This window comes from Marmota flaviventris, chromosome 15 (genome assembly GCF_047511675.1).
Source record: "Marmota flaviventris isolate mMarFla1 chromosome 15, mMarFla1.hap1, whole genome shotgun sequence".
NCBI classification, from domain to species: domain Eukaryota; kingdom Metazoa; phylum Chordata; class Mammalia; order Rodentia; family Sciuridae; genus Marmota; species Marmota flaviventris.
The window spans coordinates 1,770,631-1,785,724 of NC_092512.1; the positions used below are offsets into that span (position 1 = coordinate 1,770,631).

Below are 15,094 nucleotides of genomic sequence, written 5' to 3' on the forward strand. Positions count from 1 at the left end.
GAGGTCACATAAGTGTGCCAAACTGGACTGTGGTGATGACTGGTGAATCTGTGAATGTACAAAACATTCCTCAATTCTACACAGAATTGGTGGGTTGCATGGTGTGTGATTACATCTCACTAAAGTTACGGAGCATAAGAAGTGCCTAGAGGAACAAAAGCAGCTCACCTGATGAAACACAGAGGAATTCCTGAATTTGCAGGGAGGCAGAAAAGAGCAGCAGCCTCACTGCAGAAGGAAACCAGCATTCAGGCACGTTTCCAACCAACAGCATTTTCCTTTATTTTGCTCTTACAACAAGGCATGAAGGGGCCCACGGGAGGCCTGACACATCAGCGTCTCCAAGAGAGAACAGCAGCATTCTCAGCAACAGGGGAAGATGAATGGACTCCAAGAGGCCATCTCAAGTCAGTGTATTACTGACGATGATGGAAGCAAAGCTCAGGAAGAATTTTGGTTTCCCCAAATATGCAGACCCTTCTGGTAGATCCTCCTCAATTATTTCCTCGCCAGTGAGTCCTTCTTCACGTTAGAAGGTTCTCCAAAATTGCATGTCATCCCGCTACAACATTGAATAAATAGAAGCTGTTAATCCTCTGGATTGTTGTGGACTTTTTGGCAGCTGATCTACTTCATATACAACACGCAGTTCAAAGTACAATTCTTGAACATGAGTAATTTATGAGTGTTCAAACATGAAAAGAAGAAGTGTTGGAAATTTTTGCGTTCACATGATCTGACGTACACAGAGCACATTCAACATGACAGGACTGTACATACACACTACATTCCCAAATGTTCCAACATTGTGTTGCCAAGAATTTGAGACCAAGAGAGAATATTCAGTGTCAAGAGGATCTGATTGGTTCACAAGAAACTTCTTCTAAAGGTATTTTTCTCTCCATGGCCAGGCTGCCATTGGCCCTTCAAATGGCATCTTGGTACTTTGCATGTAGATATACAAGTTAAATCTTCTGCTCATTTTTTTTCTAAGTGTTCTAGAGCTCTAGAAAGTAAGGAAGACCAGAAACCATTCTCTACTTATAACCAGTGACTTCTCTGCTGTTAACACCATGGCCTGTATTGATGTGGCATGCCCCTTAAGGGGGGATTGGGCCCCAGGCCTCTCCTTCTCCTGGGTTTTTGTTTTATTGTTGTGGTGGTGGTGGTGGGGGATGGTTAGTTTTATGTTGTGTGTGTGTGTGTATGTTTGTGTGCGCATACACACAATGAACTTCCCGGCAATGACGTGAGCAGTTTTGGTCCTCCACCTGCTCCATGAGGCTCAGCCCCAGGCTCAACCAGTCATGGACTGAAACCTATAAACCTGTGAACCCAAACAAACCTGCGTCCTTATGATTATGTGAGGTATAGGCTACAATGACAGGAAGTTGACTCAAACCAGGTCAAGCGCTGTAGAAGGCCACCATGCCTGCGCAGACTACTGGTCCCTGCTTCACTCCACCCTTACAAATGTCATTCAGGTTTCTCCCTTTGCCAGCTCTAATGCAGCCACACCGGGATGCAGATCCTCAGAAAACATCAGCCAGTCTCACTTGCAACAATAGTTGAGAAATGACAACACATAACCCATCAAGGTCCCCACCAGTGGCCCACCACGGTGACAGAGCCAGATTCTCAGCCTCCTGCTGTCCCAACTCAGCACATCACCACAGCGTGAGGGCACTTGGTCCAGTGAAGACGGGGCAGTCTGGAGGTCTTTACACCCAGCTCGGGAAACAGAAAGGCACCTGAAGCTGCAGAAACAAACTCAGGTTGGGGAAGACAGCAACCAGAGGAAGGGTCCTGAACAGGGCCCAGACAAGACCTCCAGCTGTCTGTCACAACCCCACAGACTGCCTGCCTCTGGGTCCCTGAGCCTCTGGCCACATGGGTCTTCACAGTAACGCCCTGGGGAGACGCACACCTGCCTCACAGCACTAGAGGCCTGCAAGGAAGAAGCAAGAACACTTTGGGGGGCCAGCGTTGCCCTGACACCATCTGTGTGTGACAGTGTTACCGGCATGGCCCTGAGGGGTCGAAGCACATCTGCTGCTCGGACTTGGACAGCTGGACAACCCCCCCCCACCCCGCCCCACACCCGGCACATGACCAGAATTCAAATGACGATCAACCAGGCTACACTGAGGTATCTACATACATGAGCAGGGAGACCCAAGCGAGAGACCTGCAGGTCCAGCAACATTCCTACCGTTGAAGACACGGCAGGTGTGGACTCTGCTCCCCCTCCCCTCAGCTGACCGCACAAGCTGGTGCACAGTGCCCTACGTGAGGTATGGCAGGACCTGGGAATCAGTCCTCAGGGCGGGGAGATACCAGGAGAAGGAAGCAGGTCAGGGTGCAGAAAGAGAACCATACACACTCCACCCCCAAAACCGCTCAAGCTAGACGATGGGCCACAGGTGTGAAAAGAGCACAGGGACACTTACGTGCAGCTACGGTCATACAGCGTCTATGGTCGTATAAGCACGTCCTGAGCCTCGGGCAATCAAACGTGTTTTCAGCCACACATTCATGGCACTGCACGTTGAAGGTCCCTGAGGGAGGGAAAGCAGGCCTTGGGCTTCTGCCCCAACGTATCCTTCCACCCATTACCATCTCGTCTTCCCCATGCAGTAGCTGGCCCTGCCCTCTCTCCCAAAGACTTGCCTGAGCCTGCACAGCTTGGTCTCAGTGCAGTCCCAGTCTGGCCAAGACCTGCTCCCAGGAGGGAAGCCAGGCCAACCTAGGAGCTTTCCCTCTTCTCAGGAAGACATGCGGGGACCATGAGCTCTGCAGAGGGGCCCACCTCTCCAAGGAAGTCTGGACGCTCCCCTAAGAAGCCAGCATGTTCCTGGATTTCCCTGGACACTGCTGTCCTCTCCTGCTGTCCCTAATGGGCAAGGGTCACCTCCAAGCTCCCCCTCAGGTCTCCTGGTCAGCTGCTCTTTGAGGGAAGCCATCCTTCCTCCTTTCTCTCCCCTGCACACAAACACAGCCCAATTGACCCTCAGTTCTTCCCAACAACACTGACAATGCACACCACAGCTAGCTCAGATGGCCAAATTCCTGCCACGTCCTCCTGGGACCCCGGGCAACTCGAGGAGAATCCATATGCCCTCCATGTCTCAGAAAAGATGATACTTACAAGCAGCTGGAACGGCTTTGGTCACGTTGGTAAAATGGGATTCCACAAGTGGGAGCCCCACAAAGAGGAGCAGGAACAAGGGGAGCATCATATAGGGCAGGAGCTTGGACCTGAAAGTGAAGAGACCCACAGCCAGTCAGCGAGAAGCCGGCTCCCTGCTGCACTTCACGCCCCCAGCATCAACCACCACAGGAGTCTCCCGCCTTCCTCACAGGCCCCCCTCCCCACAGAACCGGAACCTATCAGAAGAATCAAATGGATATTCCTGAACCAAGAAAAGCAAAATATTTGAAATTTAAAAATTCACCTGGACGCCATTAACAGCCAACTGGACTCGGCAAGAGGAAACAACAAACGTGATGAGGCCTACGGAAAATGTCCACACGCTACCCAGAAAGAGAGAAAGGCCAAAGTGCATAGCAGCTGAAAGAGGAGCTGCATCCATGTGAGTCAGCTGTGCGGCCCACCCGCAACTGGATCTGCACAAGGAGAAGACACACATGGAGGGAGCAAGCGTTTGAAGGACCACTGGTCCCGAAATGTCCCAAGAGCAGTGAAAAGCATCACCCCACAAACTTAAAAAGGGCCAGCGGATCCACAGCCAAGGAAGTCCAAGGAAACCCAGTCTCAGACACATCACACACAGACCACCGAAAACTACCGGAAAACGTGAGGGGCCGCGGGAGAAAAGGAAAGGCAGCGTCTCCAACAGCAATAATTCAAGTGGTGGCTGGCCTGCCCACACAGACCGGCAAGTGCTGAGCAAGCACGCCAGAGTCTGCCAGGGCAAACAGACTTCAAAAGCGAAGGCCAGATGGAGACCGCGACCCAGCAGGAGTGAGGGGCGGCGCTCCCGGGAGACCCGCTACGGGAGATCTTGAGATCTGACTCCTTTACCAGGACCCCCAAAGACAGCCAGAGCCCAAAGCGGAGGAGGCTTCAGAATGCAGAGGAGTGGCTGGGGCCAGCTTCCAGGCCCAAAGGATCACAGAGGTCAAAAGGCAGGCTGGTGGCAGCAGAAAGCGACGGTGGAGCCCTGAGGCCACTTTCTGACTTCAGCTACAGGAAGCCAGAAGTTGCTCACCAAAGGAGAACTAGGACTTCCTCCTGCCTGGAATTGAAGGGGACACTTCAAATAATAGGTGGCCCCAGATCATGCCCAGCGGAAGGCATGCTGCTGTGCCCAGGCTGCTGGTGACAGCAGGAGAGACTCAGAGCTGGCCTCAGCAGCCTCAAGGGCCCAGAGGGAAGAGCAGGCTCAGAGGCATGCTTGTGGACCAGGGCAGGTGGGGAACCTGGTCCAGTTCCCCCTTGAGCAGTCATCAGTGGACCCACACAGTGAGCCAGGAAGGGGAAGGGGAAAGATCGGGGGCCACTGAGAAGTCGAGGCTTTTGGAGATGCAGGATGATTCGGGCCACAGGCGAGGAGGCCGAGGTCAGGAGCAGAAGGTCCTGTGGGCAGGGCTCCAGGAGGAGGGGCCTCTGCCCACTAAGGGAAGGGACTAAAGGACAAAGGGGTGAGACTAAGAGAGCAGGGGTGACAGGGAGAAGCCATGAGAACGTGGGCTCAATCCTGAAGGAGGGTCTCGGGACTAAAGTGTCTCTGAGGTGACACATGGGAACACTGAGAGCATCTGCTCAAAGGGGTCTCGGGGACCCCAGGTCTACAGGACTAGAGTGTGGACCCCTGTGTGGGTCCAGGGCCCTGGGCAGGTCGGGGTTTCTGAGAGGAGGGTCAGAAGGAACCAGAAGAGCCTGGATGGGGCCCGGGAGAGGACAGGAGGGGAGGTCCTACAGGAGATCGGACGCGACCTTGGGAGCGGACAGTGTGGACAAGAATATCCTACACAGTTTGGCACCATGATGAGAATACATATAATTGGGACAGAGGCAGACCCCAAGCAGATCAGCTCGCTTTCCTGTCTGCAGCAAAGTCGATCCATCAGGCACGGGAGGGCTCATTTTCTGGGTATAGGAATGGCCCCCAGGTAAGAGAAGGAGTCTAGGCTTTAGAGTTTATGGTGAGGGTGAATTAATCGCTGGACACTGCGAGCATGCTGTCTGGACACTTGGGGACCTCGTGGTTCAGGTTAAGATCTTAACTCAGGAAAGCAGGTGTGAAAAGTCTGAAACTCACTGTCACTGGGAAAAGCTCAGAGCTGTGTTCACTGCTTATCCTCCTTCCTCTGGGACCCACGGTTACCTAGAGGGTCACTGTTCCTTTTCTCCTTCAGGACTCATCCGCAATGGGAAAGGGGCAAAGTCCAGGGCACAGCATTTCAGTATTTGCCGCCTGCCTTCAGGACCCTCTGGGCCTGGGAAGGGGTGAATGTTTGCTTTTGCTGGGGATGAGCCCAGGAAGGATCCAGGTTTGCTTTTCCTCTAGGGGCCCTTGTTACCGGGAAAGGATGTACTGCTGGGAGAGGTTGAATGTCTGGCTAACTTCCCTCCCTCCTCACAAGCCACACTGTCCCTCGGTTTTTCCTGGGGGACTGTCTTATAGGAATATTATTTTCCATAACCCTTCAGAAAGGGTGGGCTGGCAGGACAGCTCTGGACACCAGGACAGGGTCCGTGGGACAGGACCACAGACATGCTGGCAGGAACAGCAGCCACGGGCAGGCTTTGTCGGGATTGGGTACAATTGATAAGGACCTTCATCTAGAGACAGCAGAACAGTGCTGGAGTGTGATGACAATGAGCACCATCTTGGAATGTATATACACCACTTGTTCTCCACATCAGAAAGCTTTGCTCTAAGGACATCAGTGAGAGTGCCACCTTGCTTTCTGTCCCCAGATCGACTCCCCCATTCCTGATGTCCAACCATCTGCTGGAGAGAACTACCAGACAACAATGTCTGCTCTTTGGCTAAGAGAAGTCGTGTGGCATTGGAGGTGCTCTGGGGCTCGTGGCTGCCCTGGGATTGTGTGGTTTGCTCATCTGTTTCATCAGTGAGCACCGAATGCTACTTGGGCTGCTTCTGCACACCCAGCACTTTTCGCATTAATTGTTTGTGTTTGATGATTGGTGTGATAACATACAGATTTGCACTCAAAGACAATCCGCCTCCAAGTAATTATTAATCGTGCCACTCTGGACACAGGGGTACTTAAAGACTGCGGACTGGAGTTGGGGGTCTGAGGAGAAGGAGGGGAGGGGAAGGGTCAAGAGGAGGAAGGGATATCATCCCCTGGAAAAGGGATGTCAGGAGGAGGGTCCAAGGGAGGAGGGTGTCAGGAGGGTCAGGGTCTGCAGGGTCAGGGTATCAGGTGGGAGCAGGTCAGCTGTCCAAGCTCTTCAGGACCCTCCAGGACCAGGGCTGCACAGACCCATGCTGCCCTGTGGCATCCTAGGGCCTCACCAGAACCCCACCTGGCCCAGCCACCTTCCCGATGGAGGTTGTGTTTCTTTCTGGAACTTCTCTGCCCTGATGTCACCACCCAACTTCTGGAACCTTCCCACAGGAATGGGGGGGGGATTCTGGAACCTTCCTGCCCAGAATTCACCACCTACCTCTGGAACCTTCCCACTGAGAAATCACACCAGGCTTTCTTAACCTTCCAGGCCCAGATTGCTGTCTCCTCTGCAACTTCCTCCTGTTCCAGTGTTGTCCCTGTATTCCTCCTTCTGCATGTGGCCACACAGTTCCTCCCCAGCCTTCCTGACCAAGTTTGGAGACCAGGCTGTGCTCTGCTCTGAGCGGCTCCACCACGGACAGAGCAGCAGTTCTCAGGCTGTGCTTGAACCTGGGCTGCCCTGGTTACAAAGCAGCAGCCGGCCCTGAGCCCTCCATTCTGAGTTTCAGGGCTGAGGGGCAATGCTCCACACCTTCTTTGTACCAGTCAACACCACCATCTGCCAGGCACAACCACCGTGAGGCACAGACGGATAAATCAGTCGGGCTGCGAGGAGCGACCCGGGGAACTTGTCTGCTCACCAGAAGCACAGGCGCACGCGCCTCGCAAACTCAGGGGGAAAACCAGGCCCGAGAGCTCCCCATGCAGCACCCCCCTCACTCGAGGTCCATCAGAAGAAGGGCACCCTGTGACTGGACACCCTGGCACCCTGGCCCCATCCCCTGGTCACTCGTGACCAGCCTGGCCCAGGAAAATCACAAAGAACCTCCAAATCCCTGCCCTTGGGCTTTAGCAGAGTGCGGTTTCTCCTGCCGGTGATGAGCATGTCCAGGCTGACACCCCAAGCTGACCATCCAGGATGACGCTCTGACACTCTCAACCCCTGGGGACCCAGAATAGCTCCCGTGCCCTGACAGCTCTGCACCCTGAACAAGCTCTTCAGCTGGTTCCTGATCTCACCTGACCACCTGCAGGGACTCCGCCTTTGCTCTCACTTCAGTCTCCCTGACCCTGTGGCTGCCTTGACCCCTTCTTATGTGTGTCTCTGTGTGAAGTGTGATGTGCGACTTGAGTGTCACAGATACTGGCAATGAAGATTGGGATAAGAACCTGTGATTGCCTGGCTGATGACCACCAGGTGATCTGCCCCGCTGAGTGGTGCAGCCTGTGACTTGACTGTCATTCAGCAAATCCTGACCTTGTGGAAAGACAGGAACGAGTGTGGTCTATGCTGATGACAGGGCCCTCTGCTGGGGGTGACACAGGTGCAGGCAGCCCTGTTCTGGCTCCATCCTCCTTTGGGAGACCTCCCTCACGACCCCTGACCCCTCAACCTCAATACCCTCCCCAGACTCCAGGAGCCCTTGACTCAGGACCCTCCCTGTAGGTTCAGGGTCTTTGACCCCTTGGCCTCTGTCCTTTAGCCCCTCCCTCAGGGTCCAGGAACCCTTGACCTGGAAGCCCCCTCAGGGTCCCCAGTCCATGGGCCTTGAGTTCCTCCCTTCAGGGTTTCCTCAACCTTGAGGCCTTTCCTCACAGCCCCCACCCCTCAGTCACTGAGTGCCCCCCGCCAAGGATCAGCCCTGGTCAGGTGGGCAAAGCCTGAAGCAGCCCCAGGGCCCCCATCTCTCTTCCTTGAGCAGCAGTGAGTTGTGAGTTCCTGGGATTTTGTGTCTGGGCCTCATGCAGAGAGGTGGGAGAGCTGGCTTGTGGAGTTTTCTGTCAAAGGAGTGGCCTGCCCCCAAGCTCGCCCTTCCTCTGCCTTGGCTGAGCTCCCTGGCCTCACCCTGCACACCTGTCCTTTTCTGGCCACTGGCTTTGGGCAGGGACCAGCAGTGTGAACACACAGGATCCTTCCTCTGGCCACTGTGACACCCAGGTTCCACCAAACTGCAGGCAATGTGCCTTGCCTCCCCGACCTTGGTCCCTCCCAGCAGCCCTGGGAAGCTGTCCGTGGAGTCCAGCTCAGATCCCCGGAGACTCCAGACCACCTGGCCCCTGGAGCCTAGGGGGCTTGCTCCATTCCGGTCTGTGTCCCCGGAGCCCCTCTTCTGCAGCCTGCCATTGGAGCTGACGCAGGGATCTGGAGAGGAAGCCCCTCCTCCTTGGAAGCCTCCTTCCTGCAGGACCTCCTTCCACAGCTGTCCACAGCCTTCGCATGGGGCACTTTCCCTTTGCTCATTTCCCTCCTGGTCACAGCCTCGGTCATGGGTGGCACAGGCTGGCGCCTCCACCCTGGGTGCAGGAGGGGCGTGTTTCCCTCTGGCTTTGAAGCCCGTGGGCCTCGACTTGCGTCTGGTAATTCCCACTGAACTCCTCAGTGGTCGGACTTTGTGTCTTCTTTTGTCCTGGTAGTTATTCCCGTTTGTTCCTCTGACTGTCCCACATTTGTACTGTCTCCCTTCCCTGCCAGCAGAGAGCTCTGGTCTGATGGGAGGCCATGTCCCCTTCCATTGTTGGCTCTGTGGGCTCTTACCACACTTCTGGGGATGAGATGACCATGGCCTTGCCTCTGCCTTTCCTGCTTGGGGTTTGGAGTCTCTGTTGTAGGCCAGCTGTGGAAAAGCCTGGGTGACTCGGTTCTAGGGAGACCCCTGTTCTACTCTTCCTCAGGAGACGAGGCACGGAGCAGCCTGCTTCAACTGTGCGGGGTCTCCAGGCCTCGTGTCTGCTCCCTGGCACTAGGTTCTTGAGAGTCCATGCTCCCAAGGAAAATCCCACCCACCCAGGCTCTAGCTTAGTCTTCAGGAATGTAGTCCCCTGGATCCCCTCCCGGCTTCGGCACAGGAAATGGTGTGGCTGCAGTGCACAGGCTTCCCAGGGAGCCCTCTGCTAAGGATGGCAGAGCTCTGGGCATTGCTCATCCGTCTGAAGGTCAGCTGGAAATCTGTGCAGCTGTGATAGGAATCTGGGGCACTGACTCTGAGGACCTGTGGGGAAAGGATGCTCAGAATGCGCAGCACCCACGTGCACAGCCACTGACCAGAAGCAGCAACAGGGCAACACTCACCTGAGCTGAGATACACTTGAATTTGACCAACTGTCTCATCCTGAGGCGTGTGCCCTTCCCACCCACACTCGCATGAAGGAAGAACACTGAGGCAGTGCTGTGCTGGGTACGATAGAGAAACTCTGCACAACCACACAGACGTTCATTAAAGGAGGCTATCTGAATCTACCTTGGTGGGTCCAGACCACAGAACGGTACGCACCTATAAAACAATTCTAGGAGCTGGGGTTGTGGCTCAGTGGTAGAGCACTCACCTGGCACGGGTGAGGCACTGGGTTCAATCCTCAGCACTACATAAAAATAAAATAAAGGTATCGTGTCCATCTACAACTGAAAAATATTTTTTAAAAAAATTATTAAAAAACACAGTCTCCTTGTGCTACTGGAGTGTCTGCACAAAAGGTGGAGGAAAGGAAGCACTGTGGGCAGGAGGAGGGGGGAATCAAGACCTGTCCACCATCAGCCTGCATTCCATCTGGGAGGGCTCAGTGAGAAGAGGGGAAGGGACCTTTCCTGCAACACGGGGGGTGGCCCCAGGACATGGGACCCACTGCCTGCCAGCTCTTGCACTCACCTGGGTCAGGACACACTCTGGCTCTGACATTACCCCATCAAGTGGAGAGAGAAGCTGAGAGCAGACAGGGGTGGAGAGCAGGCTGTGCCCTGAGTTACTCCACGATGTGTAGAAAAGCAGTTTTCAGGCTGTGCCTAAGCCTTTAATCCTTCATTTTGCAAAGCAGCAGATTGCCATAAGCTACTCTGTTTTGATTACAAGTGCAGCTAGACTACTCTGCACCTTATCTGTACAACTGAGCGACCCTCACAGGCCTGACACAATCATAGGGCACAAACTGGTAAATGGAGACACCGGAGACAACCTACCAAAAAACTGTATCTAGGCTGGGGCTGGGGCTCAGTGGTAGAGTACTTGCCTTGCACGTGTGAAGGAATGGGTGTGATCCTCAGCACCACATAAAAATAGATAAAATGAAGACAGTGTGTCCATCTACAACTAAACACTATTTATTAAAAAAAAAAACCCTAAATCTGGAGCACATGGACACATGGACACCCAAGACTATATCAGGAACACCAGACACAGCAGCTTATCAACCTCACCAAATGGAATGTCCTCACCTGAGACCTGTAAAAGGAACCCCAGACCCCCCTGGACACAGGATGGACACAGTGGCACCCTGCTGCCACCACCTCATCACTTGTCACGAACCTTGACCAGGACAAGGCTCCTCCATTCCTGTCCCTTGGGGCCGCATTCAGCACAGCCTAGATTCTCCTGCTGTGACACAGTGACTCCAAACTTACACCTCCAGGACACTCTGAAACTGCCTTAATTAAGACTGGAATGAAACAGCTTGTTTGCCTCGCCACGACGACTACCCGACGGCCCACGGGTACGCGGAACTGCGAGGCTGTCAGTGGTGCAGCCTGTGAATTCACAGTTACTCAGTGAGGTTCTGACACCCAGGAGAGGCACACCCTTCGGCTCCAGCAGCGGGCACGGCTGCAGGGCGCCCCAGGAAGGCAGTCCCAGCTCCCCACGGCGAAGGGGGCACTGGCAGCTGCGCAGGTGGCTGCGCGGGAGGAGCTCAGGGCGCGGCCACGCCCGCCCCACCCCCACCCGGGCCCCCCGCTGGTCGGACCGCGCGCAGACAGTCGGCGGCGCAGCCGGGAACTTTCCCGAAGGAGCCCCGGTGGCGCCCAGGAGGGGGCGCTGAGAGGAGCGAGCACGCGCAGAGCAGGGAGGAGGGCGCCCCGACGGTCGCGCCTGCACACGGACACGCCATGGACGGGTGGGCGCTGGCGGGGACAAGCGCGGGCCGGGGGAGGGGGCTGGCGTGGGGCTGGGGCGGGGCGGGGACTGGGGCTGAGGGGAGGGACTGGGGGGGGCTGAGGGCGGGCGCGGGGCGGGCCGGGGACTGGGGTGGGTGGGGGCTGGCGCCGTTGGGGGGGACGGGCCGGGGGCTGGGGTGGGTGGGGCGTGGGCCAGGGGGCGTGGGCCAGGGGGCGGGCGCCCGGGCGGGCGTGGGGGGGCTCAGGGCGGGAAGTGGCCGGGGGTGGGCCGGGTCGCTGGGGTCCGAGCCGAGGGCGGCGGGCGGCGCGGGCGGAAGGTGGCCGGGTGGCTGGTCCCGGGGCAGGTGCGGGCCGGGCTGAACTCCGCTCGCTCCCCGCAGGGCTGGGCGCCCGCTGCAGGTGGTGGCCCTGCTGGCCTTGCTGCTGACCTTGCTGCTGGCCTTGGAGCTGCCTCCGGTGCTGACTAGCAACAGGACCAGGCGGCAAGGTGAGGCCGCGCGGGCGCCGTGAAGGGAGGCAGCGCGGGCGGTGGCTGGCCGCGAATCCCAGGAGCTGCGTGGGCGGGAGGGCGCCTCGCGGTCCCCAGCGGGTCCCCAGCGAGCAGCGTGGCCGGGCCGCCGCCGTGTGCTCGCAGGCTCCAAGCGGTGCCTGCAAGCACGAGTCAGTGGCCAGAGCGACCTGGCCTCCCCCGAGCGGGTCCGGCGCTCCCGCACCGGGCACTCTCCAGCCCGGGCTGGCCTGAGGCCCAGGCCGAGGAGAGTGTGCCAGGAAGGCCGCTCAGTGCGGGCACGTGAGGACACGCATGCGCCCATTGTGCGTGAGGGACCCAGTGGGTGACACATTGAGTGAGTGAGTGCGGGGCCACAGAGGGAGGAGAACTAGGCAGTGAGTGTGGGCCATGGGGCTGGGAGGACAGAGGGGTTTCTCTGACAGGAGGAGAACTGTGATGATCTACTTTTTTTGCTTTGTTCCTCATTTCAGAGAATTTGAGATGTCACGTTTGTGAGAAAGAGAATGATTTTGGCTGCACCAATGAACAGGAATGTGAAGAAAATGTCACATACTGTAATCTTGTGGCAGTCAGTAAGTGTCTCTGTTCAGGTCCAGGTCCCCCCAGAGCCCTGAAGAGTCTCAGGAATTAGGAGCCCTCTGGTCTGCCTCCATAGAGAAAAATAAGCGAAGCATGGCCTTTTAAAAAGCCCTCAAGGGCTAGGGGTTGAGTTCAGTGGTGGACCGCTTGTCTAGTACGCACAAGTGGCCGGGTTCAGTCCCCAGGATTGGGACAGCAGCAGTTGAAGAGCAAACAAAGCCTGACAAGTGGTGAGTGCCAGTGAAGCAGCGTTGAATGGCATGGGGTTAGGGTAGGGTGGCAAACACAGGCAGCTGGTCACAGTGAAATATTGGAGTACCAGGAGAAAATAGTGATTTTTTAATTTGTTTTTAAATGAAAAATTAGGCTCTAATGACGACAAGTGCCTCACTGAAAACAGTATGTCAGAGATGAGTGAAACAACAGTACAGGCTCACTGCATGCTCTCCAAAGAGTGTGCATGCTTTATGATGTTTGCAGACCAAGTTGCTGACATTTGTAGTTCACCCAAGATTCTGGGCACACCAAGAGCTCTCCAAAGCTAAATCAGAAAACCTGCAACATTCTCCCCACAGTGGTATTTTTGGGGCTTGGGGATTCAGTTTTGGTTCTCAGGTTATTCCCTGGGGCCTCTGCATTCCGGGAAGTTTGTGGGGTGATGAAGCAGTGGTCAGGCAGTTCACTTTAATGTGGGAAATGATGTGCACAAAGGAGAAGACAAGGTCAAGTACTGAGACCAGCGCCTGCCCAGAGCTGGGCCAGGCCCACTCAGGGCCAGCTGCAGCTGTAGGCAATGCCAGGATCGCTGGGAAGCCTTCAACCCAAGTGTCTGGACAAACAAAAGGCTTGAGCAAGCCTGTGTTTAAGAGCTGAGGCACAGGAGCGTGTGTGCCACTGGCACACACGTGGACAGGACAGAGGCAGGCATTTGAGGCCATGCTGCACCCAGGCCACCCTCCCTGAAGCAGCTGAGAGGGAAGCTGCCCTTCTTGCATCTGAGCCATGGCTCATGCCTTCCTGCGGGTGCCTTATTGAGTGGGAGCCTCTGACAAGGGTCCCTAGAGGTGCAGGCTTAGACTTGACAGCCACAAAGGTGCTGGCATAGGGCTCTGAACTCACTCGATTTCTTTCTTTTTCTTTCCTGTTAGAAATATTGTCACGTTTCTTCTACGTTTCAAAGCAGTGTTCCATGTTTTGTCCGTATGTGATGCCAATACTCGACCACAAGTCCTTTTTAATCGAAAAGCCCATGCCTTTCTTCTACGTGAACTGCTGTAAGGGCAATTTATGCAATTTGAATGCACCAAACTTCAAAGGAGAGTCCTTCCGAGAACAGGCTGACAGGGCCAGTGTGAGGAGCCATAGCCGAGCCATGCTGACTGTTGTCATGGCCAGCGCCACCATCTTTGCAGGTCTTAGCTTGCTGTAAGCTCAGAAGGGCCTGGGCTACGCTTTCTGGGACATAAGCTAACCACAGACTGTTGAAACCTGTTGCATTAAACTTTGGTTACCTTTGGTTACCCCTTGGTCTGACTCCTTGGGTGCCTCAGGATGGGTGGGTGGGTTAGAGTACAGTAGCCCTCTGCCTAGCAATGTCTCATTTTGCATCACAGTGAGTCAGTCCTGACTCTGGGCAGTGGTTTTGTTGACCAGTCTCTGAAATCAAGCCTCAAAACTCTTACTGACAGCCCCTGCCTTCTTCGGCTCCTCTTTGCTACTAAGGGCCTTACCGTTGATGGGGAGGGGGCTATGTCCCACCCAAGAAGGGGACATGCTCACTGCTTCTGACCTTTTGGGGTACCCAGGATGGTGGGACGAGGAGACGACCAAGTGAACATGCCTGGAGTAAAGGACTCCTTGGCGCGACCTTACTAGCTGGCGTGGTCGAGGGCTCCAGGTGTGATCCTGCTGCAGATGGCAGCCGGCCTCTCCCTGCATGCTTCAGCCCAGAGGCAGCCACCCTGCAAGCACTGAGAACACCGGCTACAGCCTGCCCTGAGCAAGTGCTTCCTCAGTGTGCGGCAGGCAGACCCACACCCTGCTGCCCCTCTCCCTTCTCTTATAGCACAGGGTGGCCTGAGGGTACTTCCAGAGAGTTTCGGGGCTATTCCTGAGGCATGGAGGACCAGGTCACCTCCATCATGTCTAACCCTCCAAACCTGAGACCCACATCACTCCTGGAAGCAGTGGCAGGGAGTGTCCTTGAGTGGCAGCCAGCACTCCAGGACTGGAGGGACCTGCATGTCCCTTGGCCATCGTGGGCTCTGAGCTCACACCTGCCCCTGGCACCTGCACTCAGGAACAGGAGCCATGCTCCTCCAAGTTGGCATCCTGGGCTGGAGTTTGCAGGGGCACCACTTTTCTTAGGGCAGAGAGAAGTGGGTACACTTCACCCAGAAAAAGCAAGAGGGAAAGGTCAGCATGTGAGAGTTGCTATGGCAACCTGACACTGGTGTCTCGGATACGGCCTGCAGTGGAAAACAGCAGGAAATCAGAAAGAGGACCTTGGACAGACCCTGATTCAGGCACTGGTGGACCTCGGGCAGCGGGCAGCGAGAGGAGGAGTGCTTTCACAGACCGTTGCAGTCAGGTGACTGCAGGATGAGGAGTCAGAACAAGACAAGGAGCCGGCTGTCACCAGTGTTCAGTACTCTTTCTAGAAAGGTCACTTTGGA

At 55.8% G+C, this 15,094-nt stretch overlaps 2 protein-coding genes across 6 annotated transcripts; one reads left to right on the forward strand and one right to left on the reverse strand.

The window, feature by feature from the left end:
• Positions 1-257: 257 nt before the first annotated feature.
• On the reverse strand, positions 258-11,897 carry LOC114105767 (glycosyl-phosphatidylinositol-anchored molecule-like protein). Of its 5 annotated transcripts, none has more exons than XR_011704706.1 (5): positions 11,770-11,897; positions 3,149-3,258; positions 2,451-2,558; positions 1,607-1,757; positions 258-562 (listed from the first exon to the last, which is right to left on the reverse strand). XR_011704706.1 is itself a non-coding variant. In XM_071602398.1 (5 exons), exons 1-4 carry the CDS (start codon positions 3,464-3,466, stop codon positions 1,660-1,662), a joined length of 327 nt encoding a protein of 108 aa, XP_071458499.1. In that variant the 5' UTR covers positions 3,467-3,612; the 3' UTR covers positions 258-562; positions 1,618-1,659. The 5 variants fall into 5 exon arrangements, 2 of the variants coding, with proteins under 2 accessions (XP_071458499.1, XP_071458500.1); XR_003585092.3 differs by lacking the exon at positions 11,770-11,897 and adding an exon at positions 10,746-10,911; XR_011704705.1 differs by lacking the exon at positions 11,770-11,897 and adding an exon at positions 3,456-3,612.
• Positions 11,190-13,916, forward strand: Ly6k (lymphocyte antigen 6 family member K). The gene is made up of 4 exons (XM_027949455.3): positions 11,190-11,328; positions 11,710-11,816; positions 12,311-12,412; positions 13,568-13,916. The coding sequence occupies exons 1-4, from the start codon at positions 11,321-11,323 to the stop codon at positions 13,846-13,848; spliced, it is 498 nt and encodes a 165-aa protein (XP_027805256.3). The 5' UTR covers positions 11,190-11,320; the 3' UTR covers positions 13,849-13,916.
• The last annotated feature ends 1,178 nt before the right edge of the window (positions 13,917-15,094 follow it).